Consider the following 25,703-nt stretch of genomic DNA (forward strand, 5'->3'; position numbering starts at 1 on the left):
TTATCATTTTATTTTTTACAAAACACCGTTTAACATGTTCCAGCAGAAGTAGTAAGAGTTAATATGATTTCAACGAGCAACGCTTTGTAGTTTTAATCGATTCCGAAGTCTTGTTAGTGTTTGAAAGTTCCTGTTCGGTTACGCCATATAACAGTTTGTATGATTCTCGCTTGACGCATTTCCAGCTGTAGATATTCATATATCGCGCCGCAGTCAATTGCCTGCGTCGCAAACCATCTAATGCATCTAAATACAAATAACTTTCTACAATTTCTAAACAAAATTGTCTCGTAAGTTAATTTGGTATGCCTTGGTGATAGGGGAGCAGGGATAGCGCAGTGGCGAGAGCACTCGGTTCGATTCCCGCCGCTTTTTGCGGGACCCGGCGTCTTACGTGGGTTGAGTTTGTTGTTGGTTCTTGTCCTTCCTGCAATGCTTTTTCTCCGCGCTCCCCGGTTTTCCTACAGTCCACAAAAACTACTCCTTCTAAATTCAAATTCGATCGGGAATCCGAGGGCCAGAGGTTTGTCAGTCGAAAGACTGTTTTGTGTAACCCTCATAAAACAAACAATTTGATGTACATCGCCTCAGGTGAAGCCAGGAGAACCCAGTCTGGTGCTAGTTCAGTTAGATGACTTCGATTACCAGAGTGACGTTATCTTAGGAAAGAATACAAAAGAAAAGCAATGTCTTGGGCATATTCCTTGACAGTTACTAGGAGGTAAAAATTGACTTTGGTTGCAAATTGTATTTTTTTAGAAAGTCTGGTTGATTTCACTTCAAAGTATGACGGACTGAAAGACTGTGACAGGTTTGGTTGGATCATCTGTTAACTTTACCTGGAGCTTCTCTGGTGACGCTTGGATAGTTTTCTGGGGACTGAAAAGGGATGGAGATGATGGCTTTGAAAATAATGGAAGATTGGTTTCTTTAGACAAAAGCGGCTCAGTTTCAGTAACAGCCCCTTCAGCATACAACGGACGTGTAAACGGAAATGGTGAAGTATCTTCTGGTCAGGTCATCTTCACTCTAAGGTCAATCAGAAAGAGTGATCAAAGATTTTATGGCTGTATGATATACCAAATGATCCTTTTGATCGCCGAGTATTTGTCTCTGTGTATTTAGCAGTTGAAGGTGAGTGCCCTTTAATATCGCTTTGATTACGCAACGTCAAAGACAGATTTACCGTGCACAGAGACAAAACTGACGTTTCCTTTTTATGGATAAACACCTTGGGCGCTTTCCATTCATCCAAATATTCGGGAAACTCCGTGTTGGGAAGCGAATGGTACATAAATTCCCCGCAATAAAATTCCGGAATTTTATGACAACCTCGCGAGGTTGTCCCCTTACTGGAGCACGAATGATTGCTCGTTCAGAGCCGTTACTAAGTGGTATCCTTCCTGTCGGCATGGCCTGGCAAGTAAACAGCTGGCATGTTTCTATCGTCCTCCGAACGTGGCTCTTGAATTTGCCAGGAAAATACGCTGGTGTCGTGTACTCAAAGAGGTCGTCGACTCGATTTAAATTCCTTCACAAATAAGCTGCCCTTAAAAAAAAACATCGTCCTCGCTTAAATATCGTCTGTTTTAACTTCAGAATCGTCAAACAATTATAAAGCAGGTAAAAGAGGCAAACGCCATTTGTTTTGCTTTGTCAATGCAGCCAACCGGAAATTACTGTTCCATTCGCCACACGAAATACCAGGAATCTCAATTCAGAATTTTTGGTCGAATGGAAAGTGCCCCTATAACGATAGAACGTTGACATCCAGTTTACCTGAGAAAATGAAGGAAAAAGAACCTTATTCTGAGTTGTTGGTAAACTGCGACAACACGAAGCATTGAACTTCACAGCGGACATTGAACAGTGCTCCAAAAACGATGCCCACTGACAAATTACTGTTTGAATCTTCCATGAACTCGACTTCACACAAAGCTATATACAACAACCGATTAGTGCTTTTAACGAAAGGCGCGCGACTACTTTTTGACACTTGGAACACCGGGCAGCTTGACGAGTTCAGTTTTTTTTTTTTTCAGGGGGAAAAATGTCGGCACTTTTATTTGACGGCGTAGCGGTGCCTGGAAACGGTGCAAGTCTGTGTCAATCGAGCCGTTGCTAAGAAAGACGTTACCCAAAGTTTTGTTTTTCTCAGAAATAAAGATTTAAATATTAATGACTGCATGCGTGTGAATTCTGAATAGTGGCGGTTCTTACGTTTGATGTTTTACGCCGCTGACATATATTTTTTTGAATTTTCAGCCAGATTTCTCACCTGATGCTTCACGTCACTGAAAATATTTTGGCGGCGTGAAATACCAAGCAAAAAATTTGTTACGGTTGACATTAATGGTAAATAGTTTTAGAATCATTAGAGTTATTTTTGATAAGTATAATTGGCAAGCTTTACTTTGGTCAGACTGGTCACCGTTATCACTGCTCGATGTTTTGATACCAAGCAAACTTTTAAGGAGCAAGCAAAAAGCAAATAGCTATTGTGTTTTGTGCAAGATCAAGACTAAAACATGCGAACTAAACAACTATCTCTGTCAAGCTACATTGCCACATTGGTGGTTTATTGGTGGGAGGCGAGCGCTTTCATCACTGCGCCACCCCTGCTCCCCACGGAATTTGAAGTTAAAGAAAGAATACTTGCAGTCTGCCTGGTCGTGGCGGGTAAAGCATTTTGGTTGAACAAAAAAATGAGCTAAGAAAAGCAACAAGGATGTCCGCAAATATGTTTACTGAAACTGGCTATTCATTATATTAAAAATAGTGGCTCGATTAGTGAAAACACAAATTTGGGCTCTGCACACTAAAAATTAAAGTGTATATTTACACACAAAAAAAGTGTAAAATCCTTGCCAGCCCCGCAAGCCTTTTTTTTGTGTATAATACTTCAGGAGAGTATTGACACTCGCAAGGGTGTGTATTTACACTACAAAAAAGTTAAAATTAGAATTCATGTTTTAGATTACATATCAATGTAGGGTTTTACACCAAATAAGTGTAGTGGTCTGCCAGCCCCGCAAGCCTTTTTTTGTGTATAATTACACTTCGTCCAGGAGGGTATTAACACTCGCAAGGGTGTGTTACACTAAAAAGAAATGTAAAATTAGAGTTCTAGATATACGATTTGGTAACATTACACCAAATGATGTTAGTGTTCGCGCCCCGCAACCTAATTATAATCTACACCAATTACTAATATAATTACACTTAACTGGCGTACTTTTGCCCCAATAAGTGTATTAGAGCCCCCTTATTTGATCAGATGACTATTTTTTTTGCACTATATATTTATAATGATCATACCTCCACAGAAAAGAAAATGTAGCAAATTCTTTGATAAAATTACTAAACATGCATGCCTACTCAGTATATGCATACCACATCATGCAGTACGTATCTAATAAATTCTTAAGAACAATGTGATGCTCGATTATACGAGTCAGATTTAAGTATCTAGACAAATGTATCACTGACGTAACTAACGACGCTCCACTGCATTTCTAAAAAGGGCGCGAAGAGAGACTCCAATGAGTGTCAAAAAATGTTCACAACCGGCGACAACAGTGAACTAGCAGTCAAATGATTTGGTTAGTTTGAGGAAGAGAAAGTGGCACCAAACCAAAAAAAGAAGTTAAAAACAAAGCAATCGGCTACTCTGTCTTGACACTCCAGTTAACCGCCGAATGCCCTCTTGCTAAGTTCAGACGAAAACTGTCACTTTAACTAGGGTTGTTTGAGTTAAAATTAAAGGACATGTTTTTGAATAAAAGTTAAGTGTTTAAGAGAAAGTAAGGGTATAATATACAGCAATCAAACATTAATAGCAGTGAGAGGGCCTCCACAGACTTCAAATAGGACTTCTCCCCTCAATAAGTATTTCACCACACTCCATAAGTTGTTCCACAACAATAGCAGGTGGCCTCTCCTGCGCCTCTTCTTGTAGCCACAACCTGCCGTCAGAAAAAGTTGGAAAAAAGATTTTTAATTAAATACTAAGCATATTTTATATAAAAAAAAACACTTATCTTGCATTACAAGCATCCGGTTGAGAGCGAGTAGTAGTGTTAGGTTAAGAAAATAGTTAAATCGGTTAAAATTGCACAGTAGTACTGAGGGCAACAAAAACTTTTCCTCTGTGTCGATCGTGCTTAATAATATACAGAATTGTATTTCACTCAAGATGAAGATGCAATGACATGCACACAAAGAATAAATTATGTTTACCTTTACAAAAAAGTCCATACTTTGTTTCCTCCAAGAAGAGGGGAGACACAGGAGAGCCACTAAAGACTTCTCTTCTACCAAGGACATAAAATAGAAACAAGTTAAGGAATCCGCATGCCTACATTTTCGCAGTTCTTACTTCTTACTGTTATTTTTAAGTTAAAGGTGACGAAAAAGAATTTTTCCAATCTTCAGCTAGCAATCTGGGTATTTACCGCTACCTCAGACTCCAATCTCCCTGGCACCAAAAGAGAGTGAGATAGAACGGAACAAGTCATAAGTGAGTTCTTCCTTCAGCCTCCCCATGCTCCCAGAGGACCATTCAAGAATTTTTCTCTATTATAAGTTTTTCTTCTTCCATGACAGCTCTCTTGTAGGGACCTACAAAGGTCAGTGTGTCAAAAAAAAGCTCTGCCAATACTTCTTGATCAATGACGCCCAGACAGGCGGCACCACCTGCCTGGGAGTCAAAAGCGGGCTACCCACGCCGGGAAGAGAACCCAGAAGACCAGAAGACCATCATGACCCCCAGTACAGGGGCAACCACCTGCGGCCACGGGAACACCGGAGTGAACAGAAGCGAAAAAAAAGACGTTCCCACACCAAGTAGAGAGGGGAAGGCAAACCACCAAAACTCCTGCAAACTTCAAAAAATGCAGGCTTCCCACTACATCATACCATGCTGCACACTCAGAGAACTTAAAAAAAATAAAATTTAAATATAATAGCACTAAAAGAGAGAAAAACAAAAAAAAATATCAACTTATTATCCCAAATGAGAAGAAGCCCACTGCTCAAGTGAATAGAAACAGGAAAAAAGCAGGGGAAAATAAAACTAATCTTGTTGGATGTGCTCAGGAGATGGAAGGTAGCGAGAAGTAATAAAAAGTTTAGTGATTGAGTGTAGTCTGTTGTAGGAACGGTAAGTAGCCTGTGAACATAGCCGTATTTCCGGTAGTCGTTTCCCCTCTCTTCCCCAGCGCAGCTTCCATTTCACCCGCCATTGTCCGCCATTGCTTTCCCCACGTGGTGTACACTAATTCTGAGAGCCACTCTATTGAATTTAGTCACGGTCGTTGATCGTGGATTTGTTCGCGGAGAAGCGACGACCGATGTTCGCTTTAGTCCAACCCTCTATAAATGATTTACTGTAAGGAAAGGAAAAAAAGATTTTGTAACGTGCTTAATATGTTTCTTGAGGTTCTATATAAGATAAAAATTAGTTCCGTGACTCCTTATCCTGCGCGCTCTTCAAGAGATCAGATCGATGTCGATTTCAGTATGTCCGTCGATCGGCTCATTGCAAGATCGCTAGCTAGCTCGAGTGCACTCGTTAGCCTCTTTCAAGCTCTATATTTTTTCTTATTGCGTTTTTTTTTTTTGTTCTTTACCAAAATTAAATTAGTTTGCACTTCCCTTCAACATTGTTGTTACTTACACGTTGCCGTCTTCCCGATGCCGCGTGAATATTATTTTCTCCGGTTTATTGGTGGCCAACGTTTGTTAGATGCTATATGAACTCCTCCTTCCGTAGCCCACCTCCATCATTCCGACTCTACGACAATTGACATTATAAAATTATGAAAATTAAGTATTTTTCACGCGTCTCGTGACGATTTTTGCGGTATCGTTCTCCTCGCCACGAGCACTATTTCTCACGAACCCAAAATGTTTTGTTTCTGTATTTGTGCTATGTCATTTCTTTTCAGTATAGTTTTGCGCTAGCTACTATTTAATAGAAGAAATGTGAGGTTCTTTTGCTTCCTAGTAAGCGCGTGTTTACCTTCTAACAACAGTTCAGTTAGAATACTGCTTCTGCGGTTAACGATGGATTTGTAGACTGCCGAAGCCGGGTACTTACATTTCAAAAGCATTCGCGTCACGGAAACCACCGTTGAACACAAAAACTACAACACAAGTTCAGATTTACTCACCCAGAAAAGCTGTGGATATTGTAGGCGAACCCATACTGGTTATCCATTCGCTCATCTCCTCTGCTGTCCAATGTTCTACGGTGTTTGATTGCATTCATGAAGTGAAAATTTAGATGAAAAAAGATCACAGCTCCCACTTCACTGACTTCAGAACCCTTTCCAATGGCTCCCGACGAAAGTGCCACACTGCTAGCACTAGCGCATCACGAAAGTTCTCAAGTTTTTTCAGCACTCTAAGCACCGATTGATCATCATGATTGGAGGAAATTTGCGCCCTGTCAGTTAGTTTCCGATTCGCGTACCCGAACGATGACCTCGTGACAATTCACTTGTGTAGCTGTTGTTCTGTTACCTTGACATTTTTACGCAGACTTTTCGAAAACTCGGTTTTTTTTTCGCTTCACTATTACATTTAGAAGCGATGTGTCCGAACGTTTCAACTTTTAAAAAGTACGAAAGCAAAAGCAAAGCGGACTGGAAAGGTCTTGCATTTTCACATAAAAGCCGCAAGAGATAAGACTTAATAGCAGTTAATTGTTGGTTATTGTTGATTTCCCATCTCACAATTTCAATATCGTGGCGTGTATCTTCACTTTATTGTATTTTTCAATCTTGAATTGCACTCACCGGAGTGTAGCCATTGCCTTAAGAGTTTTTATTTCTCAATGAAGGACTCATTCGAACGATCGTAATTTTTTTTTATATGTGGAAATATAGGGGCTGAAGACTTAGACTTTTTCAGTTTGATCTCACATTACCGGAGAATTTATTATTTTTTTAGAACTTCGTAACGTATTTACTTAGAGAATAGCGTATGTTCATTAAAAAAAGTGTAGAAGTAGATTTCGACGTTATTTATCCCCTAAATAGTTTTCATAAAATTAGTACACATTCAAGATATTTAATTAATTTATGTAATGGTTTACACTATGATGTTTTTTACAGTTTTACGTTGTAAGACTACATTTTTTTTAGTGTGTGCTTAAAATTGGCTCTCGACTGCGGCCATGATTGATCAAATTTGAGGCATGTTCAACACGCTCGTGCAGACAGACCAAACGGTGCTATAACGTATCCTTTACATTGTTTGTTAGGCACCTCTTGGATTTTTAGAATAATATTAAATTGTTTTTCGTATATGTATCGTTTTAAAAGGGCTTTAATTTTCTACAAGAGGCCTACCTCAAGCGTCTTGACGAATGATTCAACCATTAATTAATTAATTAATTAATTATCAGCTTTACACATTGGCAGCCAATTATTTCTTTCTTTTTCCGAATTCGAACGAAGTTGCCAACATGGAATCGATTCAATAAGTAATGTCACTGCGTGACCGTAGTTACGCTAGAATTCTCCTTTAATTTTCTCGTGCGTGTTCTCTCTTGACAAAGGTAGTTAAGCGTGAGTACGGTTGCGTAATGACATATGCATTACTTGTCGAATCGCTTGACCGTTAATGAAATCGTTTCACTTTAGAAGAACATTCAAGTTCGGAAACGGAACCTTTTAATACCATATTTGAAAACAGTTCAATGAAAAAGGGTCTTTAGGTGAAGTACAAATAAATTCGAAAATCTTGCGACTTTCGGACGATTTTCGATATTCTCAGACTTTCGATCTAACAACACCATGTTTAAATTAGTATGTCGTCAGCTACATGTGTCAGCTTCTTAAGCCGAGCTTTAACACATAATGTGGCTTGAATAAACCGTGACCTTATAGCTTTGACTTCAAACGAAATTCTTTTTACAGAGGCACCACAGGTCAAGTTGTCATCAACACAAGCATGTTACAATGAGGGATCGTCGGTCAATATCAGCTGTACAGCATCCGGGACACCAGAACCAGAAGTCAAATGGATCCGAAATAGAAAAGTGGAAAGCTCTGGGAAAAAAGCAGCGTTTTTGACGATCAGTAGTATAAAGAGGGCAGATGCTGGAATGTATATTTGTAGAGCCAACAACTCAGCAGGACAAGATGTAAAACACGTGACACTTGTGATTCCTTGTAAGTAAAATTTCTCTTTTTGTGAATTATCCAAGTCTAACTACGCAACCAACCCTACAACACAAATTTAGTGCACATTTTTTTTTGAAAGCATGTTTCTGTTATTCATGACTATTCAGCAAGACAACTGTTTAGTGTAGAAGAACGCTGACGTTTTGGAATAAATATGCGACTTCTTACAACACACGAATGTAGATAGAGTGTGTAGCAAGCTCAATGCAAGATGAGTAAACAAAGAGATATCAGCTTATTAGTAAGAGCGCTTTTCACTTGAGTGTCGAAAGTAATTTGCGTTTGCTTTGGTTTTGCATTAGAACGCTTTATGATTGGTTCAAAAATCTCGCGCCAATCAGAACTAAAGCGAAAAAACCAAACGTGACTCGCTTGCACACGTTTTCCCGCACTTCGTGCTTGCGACATGTATATATTTGTTCTAAGGTTTGATGGGCTCTCTGCTATCTGTGTCTTTTGAAACTGTGATTGTGGTGGCTGTCGGCCAATGATAAAGGAAAAATTAATCAAATGTTACCGTGCATGATGCAATATCACTAATTATTTTCTAGACCCGCCTACGATAAAGGAAGCCACAACATCAACTAATAAGACATGGATTGGTCAGACAGTGACATTGAAGTGTGTGTCAGGTGGTGTTCCTACACCAACACTCACCTGGTACAAACCTGATGGAAGCCAACTAAACAGTGTCACTGCTACACAGAACACAGTGAATGTGAAGATGAATGTGGATCAAGATTTTGGTGGTTACAAGTGTGATGCTGACAATGGACTCACTCCTGCTGACTACAAGATAGTGGAAATAGCACAGATAAGTAAGCGGCCTTTTTTTATATCTGCTTTCTCTTAATGATGGCAGAACGGACTTTACTTACTCACTAACTTAAAAAAGGACTAACAAATCCACTAGCCTCGTTACAATATAGGGAAGCATGGAACCAATTGACCCATTCATCCCGGAGCTTATTCCAGTTTCTGTAGCATTTAGCGGCTAGGAATATAAATACTCCCCCCTGAATTGAATGTTAGTCCATCGCAGGGTGCCCTCAGCATTATTTCAACGATACCCATTTATACACCTGGGTGGAGAGAGGCATGGGTCCTTTCACTTGTTTGTTTGAGAACTGCCAGTCCTTGAATGAAAATGATCCTTCCCCAAGATGTTAAGTTACATTCCATCGAGATTTGACATGGCGAAACGCAGTTAGATTAAATAATGAGATTTTGTAGAGCTTTCATCAAATATGGTAACATCGCATGGTCATTTAGAGTTAACATGTGGAGATTTGCAAAGAAAAATAAAGAGTAATAACTGGTTAATGATTTTCGGTCAAATAAGGAGTCCCAACGGCACCGAGGATGGATGATCTGTCCAGTGAAATAAGAGACGATACGATTACTCTGAAGTGGAGTGAATCACAGAATAATGGTAAAGAAATCATACAGTACACAGTGTACCAAAGAGTAATGACTGATGGTAAACCAGGAGAGTGGATCAAATTACAGACAATTACTGATACTACAGTTCGACAATTAAAAGTTGAGTTGGAGAAAGGCAAGACATACGAATTTGTGGTTACTGCGACAAACGAATTTGGTGAAAGTCGCAAAGAAGACGGAAAGATCCAAAGAATCAAGACATTAGGTGTGTTCCATTTTAACGCCTGGAATGATATACGGTTAAAAACGTCACTGAGACACTAGAAATATATTTGATAACATATAGGTCTATTATCTAGAGAGATGGTTTACTGAGGCGCGAACTTTAGCATGGGCAAAAGTCTCCAACAACCGCACTATACAAACAAGTTAGGAAGCAGGCCTTTGATAAACGTCATAAACATTTTGGTGTTGCCTATTCTAAGAGAGTAATGGTTTACTCTGGAGTATTTGTAATCGCTAAAGACCCTAGCAGTGGAGGCAAAACGTCTCCATCAACCGCACATATACAATACACGTTAGGAATCAGCCTTTAATGAATTGTTAACAAAAGATTTGAGTTTTCCAAACCAAGGAGATACCTTGCCTTTAAAAACCGTATAAAAACATGTACTTTACTATAGCAACCATTTAAATTGTTTGCATTTAACTGCCAGCTTTTAAATTTACCATCCAGTCGTTAAAGTTGCCTGATGAGTGGGACCTATATAGGTCCATACGAAACAGACTGCGCAATAGAACGATGTATACTGAAGTAGTTAAAAATGGAATTAACCCTTGTGGTGATTTGCTTTGGCTGCATGACGTATACATGCAGCTGTTACATTTCTTACGTTCCTTTGCTGTTTATAGCGCCACCAACAATATATAAGAAAAGCAAAAGTGAAGTCGCTGCTATCGAAGGAAACATACTTTTCTTGGTATGCGAAGCTGAGGGCTCTCCCACTCCGCATGTTAGTTGGAGAAAAAATGGCAAGGTGCTTCAAAGTAGCATCAATAAAACCGACTTTATGATTGACGACGCTAGTAAAGAAGACGCGGGGAGCTACAAATGTAAAGTCTCAAATTCTGTAGGAACTATAAGTCACACGGTGGAGGTTACTGTCAAAGGTAAAAGTAACTAGATGTCAGTGAATGAAGAACTTTCTTAAACTCAATAATTATTCGTCAATTCAAGTTCAAACAATGAAAATCATATAGCCTTGACAGTGGTTTGGATACCCGATTTTACGACTGTATTTAATTTTTCTGTTTACGCCTGGTTTTTTGTTTCGATTGAGAAGATAATCATACACTCGAGACAGTGTTTCATCGGTTTTCCAAACACCTCGAATTTCGTCAAACACACTCCGCTGCACGTTGTGTGTTTTCCCGATGAAACACTGTCTCTCGTGTTTGATATATTACATCTAGCACGATCTATAGTGAAGATTCCAACCAGTGGAAATTAGCAAACGTATTTGTAGCGTATTCCCCTACTTGCCTCGTTTTATTTGTAAGAAAATGTTTCTGGAGTCTTTGTATTGTCCAAAATTTTAATACCACTTTTTCAAATTATTATTTTTTTTTTTTTTTTTTTATTTTTTTTTTTTTTTGTTAGAGGCTTTCTCCTTTTTTTTTTTTTTTTTTTTTTTTTTTTCTCTTTTTTTTTTTTTTTTTCATCCTACGGAGAATGCGCAGCGGAATGAGTAAGTTATGTTTTGGCGAAGACCTGCCTCACAGAAAACTTCCTCGCTATATATATTGATGTGATGAATTACAGGACCGTAACCAGACCTTTGCCACAGAGGAGGCAAAATTTTGCTAAGGGGTCCTGGGGGCATGCCCTCCAGAATTGGTTTAAATCTGGAAGTTATGAAACTTTTTCTAAGACATTTTTGAGCATTTATCGAGAGAATCAATCTTGTTCAACAAGGATTCATTTTCCCAACAAAAAAATGTTGTTTTTAATTTTAGGTAAAAATTTGGATGAGGCAAGTGCTTCGTCTTGCCTTTTGCTAGTTACGGCCCTGAATTATTGGGAGAAATGAGCACAGAGATAAATAGCTTCTTTGAATTAAACTATAACTCACACTGGTAGAAAAAAAAACGGAATGAGCTTGACTAGGGAAAAAGGTACAAAGGGATGTTTTTTTTATGATCCGAATCCTCCCCACGAGTGAGTTCCTTGAGTCAGAATACGACCGGTAGACGGAAATTTTCTTTTCCATCGAACTTAATAAAGGGGAGGGCGATGAGTGGTAGATGGGCCTTTTCATTTGCAGTAATTGCTGGCAGATGATGTAAACGGAAATAAGACAAATTTTTTAAAAAACGTTTTAGGGCTGTCCACAAGTTGCCCGAAATTTCCCCACAAGTTGCTCGACATTTCTTAAAAAGTTGCTCAAAAGTTGCTCCAAAAAAACCAAAACGTTGCTTTTTTATTAAGACAATTTTTCTAAATAAGTGCTAATTTTCATTTGAGCATTTTCATGCAATTTCACTGCAACAGGATGTATCTAAATAACATTATAAGGCCAAAATCGGTTTAACTACAAGGATTTCTTACACTGAGAACAATCGTAAAGATATCGACGACGTCATGTTTGCTGACGAGTTTGTAATATTTTAATGTTAAATAAACGAAGGTTGAAACATCTTCCCATCTTTCTCGGATATCTACGCCAAACTTCGTTATTCTTCCGAAAAGTTAGATAAATGCTCGGAAACGTTCGTATGGCTTTCGAACAACACTCGGACAATCTCTGGAAATCTTCAGTCTGAAATTTGCTCAGAATGCAGAAAGTTGCTTGAAAGGAAAAAAATTGCTAGAAAATAATATGAAAAGTTGCAAAAAGTTGCCGAGCAGCTTGTGGCCACATCTAAAGGTTTTTCTGGGACAAGAGCGCACTTTTTTAAGCATTCTTTGTCACTGATGGGTTGTGTAATAAGAATAATTATTATTTATTATTATTATTATTATTATTATTATTATTATAATTATTATCTCTTTGTCTGGTCTTCTGCATGAGGCTATGTAAACATACAAACTAACACCAAAAAAGTTTGAAAGAATTTGAGTTATCCCAAAGTTTCAATCGTGTTTGCATTGCATCAGGCTATGAACCCGCGCGGCATTTCATCAAAAGAGAAACTATCTAACCAGTATTTATTGTTATCATTTCAGCAATCTCTAAACCAAATGGGTAAGTAAAATTCTTTTTTTTAGAGTCAACGTATGAGGAAAACAAGATTGCAAAGTAAATAAAGAAATCTTTTTCTAAAAACAACCATCTTAAGAAAAATTCCCCGGGGTGTCACAATTAGTTTTAAGCCCTTTTACATGGTTGAATCTGTGAGGTAATGGTTCTTGGGAAACCTAAAGAAACGCCAAAGGCATTATGTAACATTTCGCGCGGGAAGGTCTACTTTATATAAAGACCGCTTTGTTTAAAACATTATGTGAACCATGGTTAATAATGCCGCTTGGTTGTCTGTTTTTTTTTTTTTTTTCTTAAAAAATGTTAGGGGGGGGGGGGGGGGGGGGAAGGAGTGGTATACGGGGAGGCTCCGCCCCAAGCTCTAACCTCTTACCCTTTTATATACCATTTTGACAGAAATTGTACCCCTTTTGTATACCTTTTAGTGAAAAAGATACCTCTTTCATATACCTAAAAGGCATGGCATAGACTAAGAACAGGACGTTTTCTTGTCATTTTCATGTAGCGCTTAATAAATCAAAATAACACAGCCATAAATTGCATCTGTTCGAAATATTGCATTTAAAGGCCCCTTTAAATCCTAAATGTCAAATTTCCCTACCCTTTTATATACCTAAAGCCTGAAAAAGGTAACCCTTTCGGGTGGAGCCTCCCCGTATAGGCCATTATAGGGAGTACCCCCCCCCCCCGGGCGTGGTAATAAGTAAGGCCTATGTTTTACGCCACTTATCAGCTACAGTGTTTTCTTAAACATATTATATACCAGTATTCCTATAGGAAGTGGTCTTTTTGGTCGTGAACACGTTTTGCTTCATTTTAGCAACAGCGTACGTACAGGATGCGGCGGTGAACTTGTTGTGTTGGTAAGTAGAAGAAAAAGCGCAAAAATACAACATGTACGCATGTATTTTTACTGGAGACAATACATGCTGATAAAATGCCCAACTCCCTCTGTGAGACCCTGCTGCAGTGAATTTATAGTAGTTCAGCTGTATTCAGCGTCGTTTAAGAAGAATTTCAGTCTAAAATGCTAATTTTTACCCGCCAGCGAAAAGATAATTCAAAGATGTGTTACTAAGGTCAGCTTCCAAAGAGTATTCAAACCCTATGAAACCCTTGTTCGAAGTAGTCCTAAAATCGAGAAGCGGTCGTTGCCATCTTGGAGTAGAATCTTGAAGCCTGGCGATGTATGTGGGACGTCAAAGAGCTAGACCTAAAGTGTGGCAGGAAGATAAACATTGTTTTCACTCCTTGTTAATTGTATATTGGCTTGTTTTTCGAAATGCTTGTTTGTATAGCATCGTTTTGAACACACTAAACTCCAAGAGATAGTTAAAGTTAAGCTCATTGACATCATCTCCTAAACAAAGCACTAAATCGACACCAAAATTTGCATAAGGGGTTTTCGCTCTTTGTTTCTAGAAAATGCGAAAAGAGCAGCTTTGTAGGATAAACAGTTTGTTTTTTAGAATTTTGATGACGTCAGATCAAAACACAAATACCTTAGATATTATGTCGAAGAACCTCAAAAGAAACAACAAATGCAGAAATAACACCTCTTTGTTGGTTCACACAAACAAAGAAGGAAAAATCATATTGAAAACAAACTTGTTTTTAAAGATAAGATGTTCTACATGACACGAGCATGGGACAAAGAAAAATTCTGAGTCCCCGACGGGAATCGAACCCATGGCCTCCCAGATACCGGTTGGGCGCTCTAACCAACTGAGCTACGAGAGACTCGTTGTGAGCTGGGCCGGTATCTGGGAGGCCATGGGTTCGATTCCCGTCGGGGACTCAGAATTTTTCTTTGTCCCATGCTCGTGTCATGTAGAACATCTTATCTTTATTATTTATTACCGAGCTTAAAATTTACCATCTTTATTATTTACTACAAAACTTGTTTTTATTGCCAATGCCTATGAAATCAATGGATAGTAAATTTAATATCAATTGCTATTTTCCACTAGAATCCTATGGCTTTGCCTGAACCTCAACAACAATCCTCTAGCATGGCACCGTCTGGTGACTCCACGAACTATGCAGCTCCAATGCCTCTTCACCAATCAGGAAGAAGCTGGGAAATTAATCGAGAACAGGTCAAAAACATTAAAGTTATTGGCAAAGGAGCCTTTTCTCAAGTTGCCAAGGCAACAGCGTGGAACTTGAGCGGTGACGGGGAATATACAACGGTTGCTGTCAAAATGTTAAAAGGTGCGATTGAGAAATGATTGAGAATGAAGAAAGACTATAAATATGGCTGTTCGTGATGTTATTATCATCATTGTCCTGATTATCATTATTGCTATCACCATCACTTGCATTGGGGCGGAGGATCATCATCATTATCATCATCGCCATCGTCATCATCATCATCATCATCATCATCATCATCATCATTATCATCATCACCATTATTATTATTTTGTAGCGAATGCTCCGGAGTCAGACAGAAAGGACCTGCTGTCAGAACTGGAGTTGATGAAGAAACTGAAACCTCATCCTCACGTGATCAAATTGATAGGATGTGTAACTAAGACTGGTAAAGAAAATACTGACATAGTGTTATCAATGATAACGCTATAAATGCAATGATATAATAAATCTACATGTATATAATAGTTATAATAATACTAAAAACAATAAAAACAACATAATTACCATAATATGCAATAATAAAATAATAGTTTATAATAATATAAATAAAATAGTCAAAACTAGGAAGGTTGTTGTTAGGAAGTTTGTGCAACCAGCTATTATATTTTAAATTTTCAGTTGTAGTGTTTGAATATTTTATATTTATACAGTTGAATGCATCTCTTCAGGCCTTATGGTTAGCTTTTGCGTTAGGGCTAAATATAGTATAACCTTTTCTGGCATTTTACCACAGATCCACCTCTTGTCCTTATTGAGTACGTGCCGTTCGGTGATCTGCTGGGATACTTGAGGAAGAGTCGAGGACTCAATGACACTTGCTTTAAAGACCCGGATGTCAAACCGCAAACTAGTTTGACTGCAGAACAGTTGATGAGGTTCGCCTGGCAAATTGCTGATGGAATGTTTTATTTGTCTTCGAGAAAGGTTTGGTTGTTGTTGTTGTTTCTACTTTATTGCTTATCTTATTGACTCGTTAGCTCGCTAGTCCTGAAGTGTTTTAGAATTTTTTCGAGAACTTTCTTTATTTTTAAGCGATGACGATCGATTTATGTCACCGTACGAGTGGACGGGATCTTTCAGTCTTTTCTTTTGTTTCGATCATCAGGTAATCACGTTTAACTTAACAGGAACTTGCCGCGTAGAACACAAAAGCAAGATACTCCCGTGCAAATGTTAAAGGAACGACACAAAGGATAAACGAAAGCGTCATATTATATAAAAAGAGTTTTCTTAGTTTTAGTAGACAGATTCAATTATTTTAATACACAGGGCTGTGAGCAAAATACCGTTGGACTTTAAGCTTGCTTGCGTGTATACTATGTCATTTATCGGATGCTACAATACAATAGAACGCAACTTTATAAAACAACAACGGAAAATCTATAAGGACTTTTTTGTGACTCCATACTTAACATATTACATTAATTTGACTTCCAACAGATCCTTACAAAGTCAATGCTAATATATGCAGTCACTAACATTGCGTCCTATATCAAAACATGCAAGGTGCAGTTGGATAATCGACATTTACTTCACGCACAAGTTGTCAGATTTCATACGCTTATGTTATGCGTTAATTATTTGTCAATTTTCTAAAAATTAGTGACTCCTTTATGACATTCCTTCGCTTCTGCATGCATTGCTTGCTAATTATCAATACCAATGTTGAATCTCGATAACTCGAACCTCCCGCTTACTCGAAACCTTTTTCGATTCCGCCCCAGGTTGTTTTCTTACTAATCTTACCAACGATAACCGGAAATCCCGATATCTCGAGCTATTTTCGATTTTATTTGAATGTTCCACTTAACGGGATTCAACTGTAAAAGCACTACCTAGCATTTTACCCAGCAATATATTTTATGCTGTCGTATTAATGGCAAAATGGTGTATAAGAATATCAAACTGTCTTTCAGATAATCCATCGTGACTTGGCGGCCAGAAATGTTCTTGTCGGTGAAGGAGAGAAATGTAAGGTGACAGATTTTGGGATGGCGAGGAATGTTCACCAGGATGATATTTACACCAGGAAAAGGCGGGTGAGAGTTTTCATGGAATTAGTTTTACTGCTGTCACAAATTGTATTAAAATATTTTACTTCTGCTTAAAATGGTCCATTTTTTTCTAATAAGGGTCGTCTGCCTGTCAAGTGGACTGCTTATGAAGCTTTGTTATATGGAAAATACACAACGCAAAGTGACATGTAAGTACTTTACAACTTACAAAAAAGGATTCTATTTCTGAATGAGTGAAAAGCTCTTTAGAAAAATGAATTTATATCTAGTCTGAATTTAAATATAATAGGGGGAATGGCTTAGCTGCGTCAACTTTTTAAAATCATTTATTTTTGTTCCTTTGTCAATAATAACTTGATATCGTCCAATTCCTTTTATGGCAGTTGGAGCTATGGTGTCCTGCTGTACGAGATTCTCACTGTAGGTAAGACAAAATATAATTTATGCTTAATATAGTCCATCAAATATTTTAAGATATTTATGTTTTGATTGCTATTAGGTCAATTATTGCAGTCAAGTACTTTTATGTATTACATAAAAGGATTAATGACATCACTTCATCTCATCCAGGGGGATCTCCGTACCCGGGAACTGACCCACGAAATATCGCCAGTAAACTTCAAGAAGGATTCAGAATGCCAAAACCAAAACATGTGGATAGCAAACTGTAAATACATTACACATAATTTAGATTGTAAAACATTATTTCTTCATAAGTGTTTAGTTCTGCGCTCATGTGAGCAAACAGGCGCATAGCACTACTTTTCACGACGTTTTGTTGAGTTTGCTAGTAAGATGATGTAGTTGTAATGGTGATGCATATTTTGCGTTCATTCCTTTTTCAGTATAATAGTCCTAAGTCGCATGTATAATATGTCGTAAAAACATCAAATCAAAGTCAGCACAAGGCAAATATCTTATTATTCAAGGATAATATTTAATCCAAATTTTGGAAAACGCTTTCGGAGAATTTTTTCAAAATCAGTAATCGTGAAGAAACACATGTAGTATAAAAGACACATTGTTGCTATGGTAGCAACTCAGCAAACCTTTAAAAAGTTCATTGACATTTAATCACGTAGATGAAGTGGTTAGCCCGACGAAACTCTGACACTTATTAATGATTTTTACCTATTAGATACCAGATTATGTTGAATTGTTGGGAAGAAAATCCAAGCGATCGTCCAACTTTTGCCAAACTAAAAGATACGATGAGAGATATGGAGAGAAACCACAGGGTAAACTCAGTAATAAGTAAATCTTTGTAAGAAGTTATTTATGTTTAGTTTTTCGAACTTAACGGGAAACAAGGGTCTAGAAAACTTTAACCTTAAATGAAAGCCCATGTGTTCAGGACTTCAAAAATAGTTGTCGTTTGGTGAAGCGCCGCCTTGAATTTTAGCAAGAGGGCTTTGAAATCGTTCAAAATCACCGCTTTCGAACACCGACGGTCGCCATCTTGAATGACGTAGGCTATGACGTAGCATTAGTCGGTGCAAAAGTAATATCTAATAAATCCCAGAATATTATGGTTCGCAGCTTGGGTGCTTGCTGTAGCAACACATACAAAAACTAAATGATGGGTCACTCTTCACAAGTTCCCGAGGGTGAAGACATCGAAAAAGTGGCACGCCAAGGCATATAAACGAGAGGGTAAATGCGGTAAATGAGCGAAGCGCGGGAACTGTTTTCTCTGATCTGATCATTTTACACTAATTATAAAATGACTTCGAGCAAGACTTCCAGGTACGTAAATTGTTTCCATGTAATTTATATTTTGCATCCTCATAAAAGGTAGTGTGCAGTATTCCGAGTTTATAACATTTATTTTTAAGTGGGTATTCTAAATTTGTTCCTGAAATCAGCGCGAATTTTCTGACCGTAAGCGACGATGTAATTGTTATCGATTTGTTCACGAAAAAAGCCACAGCACACACAATCAGCCAGTGCTTTATTTAATTTTGTCTCAGGAATAGTTGCTAATTCTAAGGAATCCTCCAATCTCTTAGGGACATTACACTGTTTATTGTTATCATCGCCTTTCTGATCCTTGTGTCACGCAGTTGATATTACCAATATTACTGACTGGTACATGTATTTCCTTACGGAGCCGAGGGTTGTCCAATATACACGACCTGATACGGATCGTAAAAATCATCACTCCAATCGTACAGTTGGTACGGTTGGTACGAGTCGTGAAACAATAACTTTACGAGTCGTACAGTTGGTGAAGTGCATATGATTAGTGAGACTAAGTATGATTAGTGAGACATAGTGGGTCTTAACAGTGCTACAAATCGTACGAATCGTACGGTTCGTACGAGTCGTCAAACAATGAGTTTACGAGTCGTACGGTTGGTGAAGTGCATATGATTAGTGACACTTAGTATGATTAGTGAGACATAGTGGGTCTTAACAGTGCTACAAATCGTACGATTTGTACGGTTCGTACGAGTCGTCAAACAATGAGTTTACGAGTCGTACGGTTGGTGAAGTGCATATGATTATTGTTAGTTTTAGACCACATGTAAACGCCGGGTTCTCCAACAAACGCCCCCGGCGTTTATTTTAAAATTTCAATTTTGACCAGGCTTTTATATGAGGTCGGGGTTTAATCGGGGTTCGGCGTTTAATAGAGAAAATAAGGTGGATGTATATAGGATTTAGCGTATTATGACTTCTGTGCCTTACAAGCAAAGAAACGTTTGTTTTATACAGTGTTATATAATTTTTGGATCATCAAACTACCAGAACGAAAAATATGCATAAAGTGTGTTTGGGTTCCCATGTTTTTAGAACGAAACATAAACATTGTGTTAAGCGTGTTTTGTGCACACTTTTAGAACGAAAAATATAAACATTCAGTTGCGTTTAGCATGTTTCAGATGTTTCGACCAGGGAAATACTGCGGACATACATGTACATTGTGTTTAGCGAGCTTCGCTAGCACACTTAGAACGAAGAATATGCATTTTCTAAAGCGTGTTCGGGTTGAAAAGGCTTTAGAACGAAAAGTATGTGTATTTGTTTACCGTGGGCCGTGTACGTTGGGCTTTGACGCTCCCGCAGTGTTTACCAAACGAAGGATATGCGTTTTCTAAAGCGAGTTCGGGTTTGCACGTTTTTAGAACGAAAAATACGTGTATTTGTTTACCGTGTGTTTAGTGTTTAACATGTGTCGGCCATTTAATACACTTTTAGAACAAGGAATATACATTGTGTTTACTGTGTCGAAGGATGTGCATTTTCTAAAGCGTGTTTGGGTTTGCACGTTTTTAGAACGAGGAATATACATTGTGTATAGAGTGTTGTGTTTTGCGAGTTTCGCTAAAATTTATATAGAACGTAGAATACACATTGCGTTTAGCGTGTTTGGGCCATCACACGCTTTTAGAACGAAGAATATACATTGTGTTTACTGTGTCGAAGGATATGCATTTTCTAAAGCGTGTGAAATATACATAATGCTTGTGTGTTTTGATTACAGTATCACGCTTTATCACTAATGCTATGCAGCTAACAAACTACACGAGTTGTAAACTATTGTTTCACAACTCGTACGAACCGTACGACGCGTACGATTCGTAGCACATTGTTCGGACCCACTAAGTCTCACTAATCATACTAAGTCTCACTAATCATATGCACTTCACCAACTGTACGACTCGTAAACTATTGTTTCACTACTCGTACGAACCGTACGACTCGTACGATTCGTAGCACTGTTCGGACCCACTATGTCTCACTAATCATATGCACTTCACCAACTGTACGACTCGTAAACTATTGTTTCACTACTCGTACGAACCGTACGACTCGTACGATTCGTAGCACTGTTCGGACCCACTATGTCTCACTAATCATATGCACTTCACCAACTGTACGACTCGTAAACTATTGTTTCACTACTCGTACGAACCGTACGACTCGTACGATTCGTAGCACTGTTCGGACCCACTATGTCTCACTAATCATATGCCCTTCACCAACTGTACGACTCGTAAACTATTGTTTCACTACTCGTACGAACCGTACGACTCGTACGATTCGTAGCACTGTTCGGACCCACTATGTCTCACTAATCATATGCCCTTCACCAACTGTACGACTCGTAAACTATTGTTTCACGACTCGTACGAACCGTACGACTCGTACGATTCGTAGCACTGTTAAGACCCACTATGTCTCACTAATCATATGCACTTCACCAACTGTACGACTCGTAAACTATTGTTTCACGACTCGTACGAACCGTACGACTCGTACGATTCGTAGCACTGTTAAGACCCACTATGTCTCACTAATCATATGCACTTCACCAACTGTACGACTCGTAAACTATTGTTTCACGACTCGTACGAACCGTACGACTCGTACGATTCGTAGCACTGTTCGGACCCACTATGTCTCACTAATCATATGCACTTCACCAACTGTACGACTCGTAAACTATTGTTTCACTACTCGTACGAACCGTACGACTCGTACGATTCGTAGCACTGTTCGGACCCACTATGTCTCACTAATCATATGCACTTCACCAACTGTACGACTCGTAAACTATTGTTTCACTACTCGTACGAACCGTACGACTCGTACGATTCGTAGCACTGTTCGGACCCACTATGTCTCACTAATCATATGCACTTCACCAACTGTACGACTCGTAAACTATTGTTTCACTACTCGTACGAACCGTACGACTCGTACGATTCGTAGCACTGTTCGGACCCACTATGTCTCACTAATCATATGCCCTTCACCAACTGTACGACTCGTAAACTATTGTTTCACTACTCGTACGAACCGTACGACTCGTACGATTCGTAGCACTGTTAAGACCCACTATGTCTCACTAATCATATGCACTTCACCAACTGTACGACTCGTAAACTATTGTTTCACGACTCGTACGAACCGTACGACTCGTACGATTCGTAGCACTGTTAAGACCCACTATGTCTCACTAATCATATGCACTTCACCAACTGTACGACTCGTAAACTATTGTTTCACGACTCGTACGAACCGTACGACTCGTACGATTCGTAGCACTGTTAAGACCCACTATGTCTCACTAATCATATGCACTTCACCAACTGTACCGCCACTAAAGGAGGAAGCTATTCCTACCATTTTTAGCTACACTTCTGAAAATAGAGTCCGTCAAGCTAGTATTGAGCTAGCAATCGTTTTAAAAATCAGGCACATAACACTGAACATGAGCGACCATGAGCCGATCGGCGAATGGTTTGCGATGGCTTTATTTATATTTTTCACGTAGAATAACAAACCTCTGGCGCCCGGGATGTTAGAGTCGCAAAGTTTTACGTTTACGAAAACTGCAAGACAAGAAGAAAATAAAGACACTTTAGACTCTGATCGGGCGAAAATATTTCCCTGCAAATATTTATACTCAGGTGAAATCAAAACACAATGTTAAATTTTTGCGAAGCTAAGGCCATCAAAGTTACGACGATGCTCAATGAAACTTCTACACTACTCTAATTTGATATCTGTCTGACCGAAACTCGATGAAGAAAAATCTCGTTCAAGCTCTGTAGCCAATGTAGAAATGTGAGCAAAAATAAAACATCTGAGTTGCCGTGCGTGCAAATAATTATAATTGGCTTTGGAGACAACGCGAAGATTTAACTAAAATTTGCGATAAGCGAATGTTGCCATAGCATGTTGTTCTACTTTTTTCAAGCAAGTTTTTCTTCTAATTTCAAACGCGGTAAACCTTTTACCATTTTTAGGATGATTTAGTGGCCTAAAATAGCAGCTACAAGTTGTAGGATTTCCGAGAAAATCCACCGCGACTTGCATTAATTTAATTTGTTGTTTTTTTTTGTCTAGCATCGCAGGCATTCGTCTAAAATAATGTTTTACGTCGCGTAGAATTTATTGGTGATTTTACCACTGAAAGAAAAATTGCAATGTTTTACTTTTTTCTCGAGTTGTCTCCTACAAAAAAACAACAACAACAACAACAACTCACCATTTAATTATAAGTCGCATTTGTGAACTGACAAGTGGCTTGCATGCTGGTTCCGTGATCTCTGTATTAAAATGTTTACCTTTGAGTAAAAGATCAAAAAGTTCGAAAGGTTCAATTTAAACCTTCGAGGACCAAGCGGTATTAAACCCAGAATGTCCATCACCTGGTAACAAATACTTTCTGTTTTTGTGGGCTAAACTTGGAAATTGTTGCAGCTATACCGGCCGCGATTGCCAAGATGCGATTGTGTAGGGCCATCGGCGTCGCAATCCACTATTACAGGTTGATCTTAAAGCTTCTTGATGAGCAATCGGCTCGAGTCAACTTCTTCCTCGAAGGACATGTCGTATTGTGGGCAGGTTTATGGCTCCACTTGACTTGATTTCTGGGACAAGCGCGACCCACTTTTGCTGTTCACTATAATAAACCCCACTAAATCCTTGACTAATGAAATGTCATAGCCTCGCTTGCATGATGGGAAAAACAAGATGGCCGCTCGCGGCAGCAAAATGACTATTTTGCTGTCCCGATTATTGACAACAAATTGGATTTCAAAGCAAATAATTACTATTTTCAGTAATTTCATCGTATGAACTTTCATTTAAGGTAAAATTTTTCTAGACCCTTGTTTCCCTTTAATAAAATTTAATTTTCCTTGTTGGAATTAGCCTGAATTTCAGACATCCATCTGTGCTCGCCTACTCGCCAGAAGAGACGTCTGAACACATCTGGCCCTAATGCCGTCCGGTGACGTCACTACCCGAAAACCGGGTAGTGATTTTGATTGGTTGATTTGAAAATTATTTACATAATTATGTGAAATTATGACCGAATTTTACCGAGCGAGGATTGTAATTTGAAAACGTTTGGAAAGAGTTCGAAAGAGTTCACCTTTCCAGAAATGAATTTATTAGTCATTTACCTTGAGTTTATTACTTTATTAGTTTACCTACGGATGAAGAATAGTAATGGCAATCGGTAGGTTTTTAGTTGGCAGCATTCGTCGTTTCGACATGCAGAGTTTTGCCAAATTTATACGTATTCTTGTTTTGTCAACAAAGCCGCTCGACGCTTATGTCCTGCAGCCTCGATGAGCCAGTGATTTCTAAACTTAGTGCCCACGGTCAAGTAGGATATTTTTGTATTAAATTCCCTTTTTTTGATGCCTCTGTAACCGTCTAAATTGAATCATTTAAGTACTCACGAGTGTGTTGTATTTGTCCGCTGCGTAACATATTATATTTTGATCGCTAGATAAAGCAAATCAGTTCAGATTAAATCAGTTCCGTTAAAGAATATAGCCTGCAGTCGATTAAAATCTCATTCATTTGTCTCAATTTTTCAATAGTTTACTTTTAAAACAATTTTATACCCTGTAATCCTTTATTGAAGCAATTTTTCTTTCACAATTTCATGGCCTCGACAGAAACTTTTTTCCGCATGAATTAAAACCAAAGTGTAATGACGTCACCGGACGGCATTAGGGCCAGATGTGTTCAGACGTCTCTTCTGGCGAGTAGGCAAGCACAGAGGGATGTCTGAAATTCAGGCTATGTTGGAATCAGATAAAATATTTTAACATCTGGTAACAAAAGCCTCGATCTCCGATGGCTAGAAAATTATACTCTCGATTTTTTTATTTGTTTTTTTTTTTTTATTTCTGGTATTCTTACATCGTAACATTTCACATTTGGTAACATTTCACCACACTAAGCTGTAAGTGGGAAGTCCCCTTAAAAACGGCAGCTTACTAATTATATGAAATGTCTTTCTCTCACAGAACTACGTTAACCTCAAGCAGTATGACAACAGTTTGTACGCCAACATTGAAGATCTCATAGCTGTATAACTGTATCACCCGCTGACTTTGTAATCAAGACGCTATTTTTATATCGACAGCTACTAACTGTAAAATCCCTGATAATCCCCCCTTCCCCCCTCACTTCATCCCGCACCAAGCTGTAACCCAGGACCCTTATTATAGCAATAAGCCCTTTAGTTTGGTTTTGGCAGTTGCCTTGTGTGATACTCTAATGACCATGTAGCTTGCTATCAAGATTAAGTATACTGATCATGAGTTCCCATTTCAAAAGCCCCTTCTTACTTCCCTCCCCCCCCCCCCCCCAAAAAAAAAATGTCCAGGATCTTAAACCCACTCAGAAACTCCTACGAACATAAAATTATACAGGACTAAATAGTTGCCAAAATTTTGACGGTCATACTTTTGAAAAAGTATGTAGCTTAGCATACGAAACGTCAAGTTTATAAAAATGCGATTTTTCATAATGTTTATCACCGCTGTTTGTGTTATATTTTTAATCAAGTTACGATGGCCTAAAACCAAGAGTCTATAGAATGTAAATGTTTGATTTCCTTTAACTTCGGAGAAGCGGTTGAAATGTAATTGATAGACATAGCTGGGTAAGACACTTTTCGATCCGCTTTATGTAAATATAATTAAACTATAGTGTAGGGAAAATTAATGATGATAAACGACAATAAGAGGAACTTACAGGGATATTAATGTTGGGTTTTAGTGGTATATCCACACGGGGCTCTACGTCCGCTGATTCCAGATCTAATTGAATTTAGAAGTGCAGGGAATATAGTTTGATCATGAATTAATATCATCATGTAGACTCAAGTTCTCAGAAAGAATAAATCGTGCGGACTCCCAAGGCCAGTTCTGACTTTT

The 25,703-nt window shown here is 38.5% G+C and overlaps 2 protein-coding genes across 2 annotated transcripts in view; both read left to right on the top strand.

The window, feature by feature from the left end:
- The window catches only part of LOC144662606 (proto-oncogene tyrosine-protein kinase receptor Ret-like), a 109,024-nt gene extending 83,501 nt beyond the window's left edge, over positions 1 to 25,523 (top strand). Inside the window, exons 4-16 of the mRNA XM_078523454.1 lie at positions 11,294 to 11,323; positions 12,802 to 12,820; positions 13,656 to 13,698; positions 14,806 to 15,049; positions 15,267 to 15,377; positions 15,726 to 15,916; positions 16,433 to 16,498; positions 16,909 to 17,031; positions 17,125 to 17,195; positions 17,391 to 17,431; positions 17,578 to 17,674; positions 18,146 to 18,245; positions 24,789 to 25,523. Coding sequence (XP_078379580.1) covers positions 11,308 to 11,323; positions 12,802 to 12,820; positions 13,656 to 13,698; positions 14,806 to 15,049; positions 15,267 to 15,377; positions 15,726 to 15,916; positions 16,433 to 16,498; positions 16,909 to 17,031; positions 17,125 to 17,195; positions 17,391 to 17,431; positions 17,578 to 17,674; positions 18,146 to 18,245; positions 24,789 to 24,857 — 1,191 coding nt within the window. The 5' untranslated portion in view covers positions 11,294 to 11,307 and the 3' untranslated portion in view covers positions 24,858 to 25,523. The remainder of the gene's footprint in view (positions 1 to 11,293; positions 11,324 to 12,801; positions 12,821 to 13,655; positions 13,699 to 14,805; positions 15,050 to 15,266; positions 15,378 to 15,725; positions 15,917 to 16,432; positions 16,499 to 16,908; positions 17,032 to 17,124; positions 17,196 to 17,390; positions 17,432 to 17,577; positions 17,675 to 18,145; positions 18,246 to 24,788) is intronic.
- Positions 1 to 25,703, top strand: part of LOC144662521 (uncharacterized) — a 183,105-nt gene that overhangs the window by 39,286 nt on the left and 118,116 nt on the right. The window contains exons 5-6 of the mRNA XM_078523343.1: positions 7,926 to 8,180; positions 8,744 to 9,010. Coding sequence (XP_078379469.1) covers positions 7,926 to 8,180; positions 8,744 to 9,010 — 522 coding nt within the window. The remainder of the gene's footprint in view (positions 1 to 7,925; positions 8,181 to 8,743; positions 9,011 to 25,703) is intronic.

Source organism: Oculina patagonica, chromosome 8 (assembly GCF_052425735.1).
Source record: "Oculina patagonica isolate OP01 chromosome 8, crgOcupat, whole genome shotgun sequence".
Classification (NCBI taxonomy): Eukaryota; Metazoa; Cnidaria; class Anthozoa; order Scleractinia; family Oculinidae; genus Oculina; species Oculina patagonica.